The sequence below is a fragment of the Narcine bancroftii genome, chromosome 4 (assembly GCF_036971445.1).
Source record: "Narcine bancroftii isolate sNarBan1 chromosome 4, sNarBan1.hap1, whole genome shotgun sequence".
NCBI lineage: Eukaryota > Metazoa > Chordata > Chondrichthyes > Torpediniformes > Narcinidae > Narcine > Narcine bancroftii.
In genome coordinates, this window is record NC_091472.1 from 30,919,804 (window position 1) to 30,925,284 (window position 5,481).

Sequence of the window (5,481 nt, forward strand, 5' to 3'; positions counted from 1 at the left end):
GGAGTGGCCTTGAGCTGATAAGATACATTGGGTGGGAGTGGCCTTGAGCCACTGGGTGGGGTGGGAGTGGCCTTTAGCAGCGCTAGCATCGAGGTCGATTTGAAACCCACTTCAGTCGCTGTGAACCAATATTGCAGCGAATTAGGCTTGGAAAGAGGATATGGGGGGGTGGGTTAATTATGCAAGTCCCGAATCGGAATGAGGGAGACTCGCCACCTGTCCAGACAGTCGGATGAGTGTGCGGGTGATTTGGAAGGAGGTGAAATAGGATCCTTATTATGAAGGGTTCCTTCTCCTCTCTCCGCGGCGACTCCAGATGTGAACGAGTTCAGGACCGAGTGCCTTTTCCGCAAAGCCCAGGAATCACCGGTGTGGAGGGGCCACTTGCCCGGGAGAGCGGACCGTCCTGTTGAAGGGGATTTCCAGAGACGGGCGGCGGAGGATGTGTCTGTGTCTTTAGGGAGGGAGGCGCTGACGTTACAGGCAGAGTTAAAAAGGACAGGAGCGGGGATTTATTTCTTTCTTCCTTCCTTCCCGAGTGGTTGAAGCAGCGCAAACCCGCTTCCCTCTCGGGTGGGATTTTGCACCCTCACGGACACACAGCGGAGGAGGGCAGAAGCAACCGACCAGGCACCGCCATCCCCCCTCCCCAGTCGGGGCACGGACAGAGGAGGCGACCTCCAGGCGAAGCGAGCAGGACAGGGAGACCGGCGGAGAGTAACTTGCACCCAGGGGGAGAGGCGAGAAGGGGAAGGAGAACAGATTGGGAGATGTAGCATTTATCTGCTGGAATTAATGAGAGGAGCAGTTTGCAGAAGACGCGACCCCTGAGCGACGCCTTGATGTTAACCGTCTACTTTGCCATTTTTGGGGCATTCCGTTAAATTTCGACCCCACCAGAGTTTCCCCCTGGATATCAACCCACTGGGGTGTTCCCCCCCCCCCCTCCTCTCTCTGAAGGATGAGGAGCGCGGTTGTCCTACTCGGTCTCCTGCTCCTCTCCTCCGGCTTCCCACCCTGTTGCCCGGAGCGCGGGCGGCAGCAGCGCCGAGGAGGAGGAGGAGGGGCCGAGGGGCGCCCGCCGAACAAGGCGGCCAAGGTTGGACAGACCTACAGCTCCCGTCTCAAGCGCAAGGGGCTGGCGGTGGACTTCACCTTCTCGCCTTTCTTCCGCAACTACCTGTTCCAGTTCTTCGGGCGGGCGAGGAGCGCCGACTGCCGCTTGGTGCTGGACTGCGAGGCGCTGGGCTCTTCCCTGGAGGGTCACCCCCGAGCGGGGGTGGCGAGCGTCCCGGACTCGCCCCCGACCCCTCCCTCGCCACTTTCCAAGCGGAGGTCGAAGAAGCAGCCCAACCAGGTGGTGCTGGAGGTGGGCTGGGCGGACACCGGCCGCTGCGGCGACCCCCGCCCCTCGCTCCTGGTGTACAACTTGACCGAAGTGTTCCTGCGGTGGTCGGCGTCGACCGAGGGCAGGCTCCGGATCCGGCTGATGCCCGAGAGGAGAGCGCCGGCCGGTGACCCCAAGCGGGAGGAGATCGTCTCAGCCGCTATCCGAGGCTCCGAGCCGCGAGTCTGGCTTCAAATCTCCTTCGCAGGTGAGGAAAATCGAAAAGGAGGGCGCGGAGGAGAGAAACCCCCCGAAGTGCGTGAGAAAGTTAGGCAGAAGTGCGTGTGTGTGGAGGAGGGAGGGAGGGAAAGCATTGGGAGCGTGATAACGGGAGAGGAGAGGAGGTGGGGGGGGAGAGGAGAGGAGGTGGGGGGGGGGAGAGGAGAGGAGGTGGGGGGGGGAGAGGAGAGGAGGTGGGGGGGGGGAGAGGAGAGGGGGGGGGAGAGGAGAGGGGGGGGAGAGGAGAGGGGGGGGAGAGGAGAGGGGGGGGAGAGGAGAGGGGGGGGGAGAGGAGAGGGGGGGGGAGAGGAGAGGGGGGGGAGAGGAGAGGGGGGGGAGAGGAGAGGGGGGGGAGAGGAGAGGGGGGGGAGAGGAGAGGGGGGGGAGAGGAGGGGGGGGGAGAGGAGGGGGGGGGGAGGAGAGGAGAGGGGGGGGAGAGGAGAGGGGGGGGAGAGGAGAGGGGGGGGAGGAGAGGTGGGGGTAGGGAAGGGACGGAAGAGGGGGAAGGAGGGAGGGGGAAGGAGTAGGAGGGGGGGTAGGGAAGGGACAGAAGAGGGGGAGGGGAGGAGGGAGGTGGGGGAGGGGGAGGGGAGGAGGGAGGTGGGGGAGGGGGAGGGGAGGAGGGAGGTGGGGGAGGGGAGGAGGGAGGTGGGGGAGGGGGAAGGAGGCGGGGTAGGGAAGGGACGGAAGAGGGGGAGGATAGGAGGGGAGGGGAAGGGAGGGAGGGAGGAATTAACTCTAGAAATTCATGCTGAGTGACAGATGGGAAGTAGAGGGAGTGAAATTCACGTCCACAACCAAATGAGTCTGACAGGGAAGCACAGATGGGGAGGTTTCCCAGTGCTGATCACCCCAATGCAACAGTTGAGCGTCTGGGGGACATGATGGTGCTAAGAGGTGTGGGAATGGTGTATAATTTACCTGTCTGAATCAACACGTTTGCTTGTTACTCCTCCAGTTCGGCTAAATTGGTATGCTTAAAAAACATTGTTTTCTTGGGGTAAACAGTGTCCCATTAAAGTAGAGTTGGCCCCTCTTCTTGATTTTTTTTAAGAGCTCTTTGTGGAATTAAAAATTAATTCTGTGGTTATGAATTGCAATGTGAATTGCTGGCCAATTCTCTCAAATGAGTTAAGTTCACTCAGAAAAAGGGATCAAATTTAATTCATTCATTCACTCATGTATTAATACATTTCCTCACCTTACTAATTGGTTAAACAGCAATAGAGAATCAATTTTGCCTCCACAGGTGCTGTTTAATACTCCAAGAGTTTACTTTTTGCTCTAACCTGCAAATTTCTCTGTTCCAAGGAAACTTGGGAGGACAGAGGTGCAAACTGACCAAAGAACAGTAGAAGTTGAGAAAATCTGATTCACACAATATTATTCCCATTGTAGATCAGACCAGAAAGGGTATTGGCAGGTTTTGTAGAGGTTTAAGTTGGAGTATGTGACTTCACACTTAATTTTCAGTCGATCATCATTGCTTTAGGTGCACATTTGGATCTGTGAGGCATATGCAAGACGTGAGAGTGAAAAATTAATATACAAGTAAAATTTAAAGGGATGCAGTAAATGAAAGAGTATGTCTTAATATTATGTGACAAATTCTCAAAGCCTCAAAATGTCCAGGTGATTGAGTATGAACAGAAGAAGGATTAGATAAAAGTAGTGGGAAGGGGGGGTGGTCTCAAGATTTGAAGGTGAGCCTGGAGGAAGTGATGGAAGAGGATTTGCAGCTGTCAAATAGTTGGTCAGGGATAGTCAGTGGAACTCCGATGCATTGCATCACTCCTGCGGGTTAGCAGGGCACCATCAGTGCTGGATTTAGGCATAAGCTAAACAAGCTACAGCAGGGGCCTCAAAAATACATTAATGTCTGTTAAAAGTACTTAAAAATACATTTAAGCATTGTTTTCAAGCTGTACTATATTTATGATAGATATCAAACCAACCAAATGCTAAATATGTAAACAGTAAATGCATTCATTTGAAAATAATTTGCATTGTAATTTTTTTAACAAGGGGCCTTCAAGTTTTATATAGCTTAGGGCCTCACCGAGTCTAAATCTGGCACTGGGCGCCATGCTAGAAGAAGAGACCAATTCTTTTGCTCAAAAGGCAAAAGAAATCACAGATGCTAGAAACATGAAGTTAAAAGCAATGCAGGAAAACTAGAGCAGAAGAAGCAGCATCTGTGGAAAGAGTATCACGGTTAATGCTTCCAATTAGTTACCATTTGGATGAACCATGAATCACTCAAAACTTTAGTGCTCTTTCTCTTCATGGAGGTTCTGCCCGAACAGCTGAGTATTCTCAGAATTTTCTCTATTTATTTTTAAATTATTGCCACTGAAAGGAGTTAACAAAATGCCCTCAATAACTGGAGATGACTTGTCTCTGCATCTACGTCAGTTCCTATGAAATCTGTTCCAAACAGACATTGGTATGTAATTGTGCCAGGGCCTTCAGATAAGATTTTGATAAATGCATTTCACCTGAGGATTCCTCCTTTCATGCTCAACATCATGTAGTTGGGTTGCTCTGAGCAAGCATCCAATATTGTGATCAGTCATTCAGTTATTATGGTGTTGCTACTGAGTCTGCTCTCCCACTTCCCTTTGGGAAGAGTAGCCCTAGCTTGCAGTAATTGTGTATGAAATTGAGATATGTTCAATTATTTCCACTGGTACTGTTTTGTGAATACATGCCAGTGGGCACTGAATTGCTTTGGAGCAGTTTGAACTGTGGAGCGGTCCTCAGTCAATCTTCCTTCTCTTCCAGATGTGTCACGTGTCATGTCAACATTGTGCCAGATGGACTGCTAGAAGTAATTTGTCTTAAATAATTAACACAGAAGCTTGTGAGAACAAAGTACCAAATGAATAAAAAGAATGAACAGTCAAATAATAGCTGACACATGGAGGATTGAAATTATTTGCATTGGCTATTTAAATAAGTTTCTGTAGCGGATACTTCCTGAGTAACCTTGGGCATCATTCAGACAGATGTTATGTACACCGAAAAAATAGAAATGTGTTTAAACTTCTCTCATTGCATACTTTTTGAGGTACATACTTGCGCAGCCACCACGCTTGTCACTGGAAGTAAATTGGCAGTGAACATTGGACAGAGTTCCACCCATTTCGTATTGTGATAATAAATTACTAATGATTGAAACTCCAGGGTATTCAGAGGACTAATAATGAAAGCTGGAGAGAACAATGCAGGAAGCAACTGAATGAAATGTTAGAATGAAAGGGGAAAATGTTATGTGCTAAACCAAGTGAGAGAGAAAGTACACGTTTCTCGAAAACCAGCATGGGTGATATGGAGAAAGTCTCAGGGAAAGCAATAGAGTAAGCTAGAGATGGAACTGAAAATGTGTTGAAGAGACAGGAGAAGGAAGCAATGAAGAGAGTGCAAAGGAGGAAATAGTACAAGGAATTAAAAGAATATGAAATGATGCCGATTTTGAGCAATCGAAGGAGAGCTGAATGATTGGAATAAAAAAAAGTTATGGGGAGAGAATGAATTAGACGAGTGCAGAAGAGAGCTTAAGGTGAATAAAAATAAAATGAAAGAGGCTGTGAGGAGTATTAAAACAACACGGAGATGCAAATAAAGAAATAAAAGAATGATTCAAATGGTCTCAGAGACGAGTTGTTCATGATGCAAAACCATATGTCACATGAAAAAATATTGGAGATGAAAGAAGATGACAAGAATAGAGATTAGGCAAAAGGGAATTAAATTATGTCTTTGTGCTTTCTGAAAACAATTTTGCTGAAAGAAAAATCACTGCTTTAAGCCCAACTATATATTGATATTTGAAAAGGTGATTAAATTGATACATAAAAGGAATAAGGGATGAA

At 49.3% G+C, this 5,481-nt stretch overlaps 1 protein-coding gene across 1 annotated transcript; it reads left to right on the forward strand.

Moving 5' to 3' along the window:
• Nucleotides 1-272: 272 nt before the first annotated feature.
• On the forward strand, nt 273-4,504 carry LOC138759798 (ALK tyrosine kinase receptor-like). The gene is made up of 2 exons (XM_069930374.1): nt 273-1,595; nt 4,391-4,504. Exons 1-2 carry the CDS (start codon nt 962-964, stop codon nt 4,432-4,434), a joined length of 678 nt encoding a protein of 225 aa, XP_069786475.1. The 5' UTR covers nt 273-961; the 3' UTR covers nt 4,435-4,504.
• Nucleotides 4,505-5,481: the final 977 nt, after the last annotated feature.

What these genes read in the sequence shown, in the direction of transcription:
- LOC138759798 (XM_069930374.1), top strand. Translation starts at nt 962, where the DNA reads ATGAGGAGCGCGGTTGTCCTACTCGGTCTCCTGCTCCTCTCCTCCGGC. An exon ending in GCTTCAAATCTCCTTCGCAG is followed by an intron (nt 1,596 to 4,390) that starts GTGAGGAAAATC and finishes CTTCTCTTCCAG; the next exon opens with ATGTGTCACGTGTCATGTCA.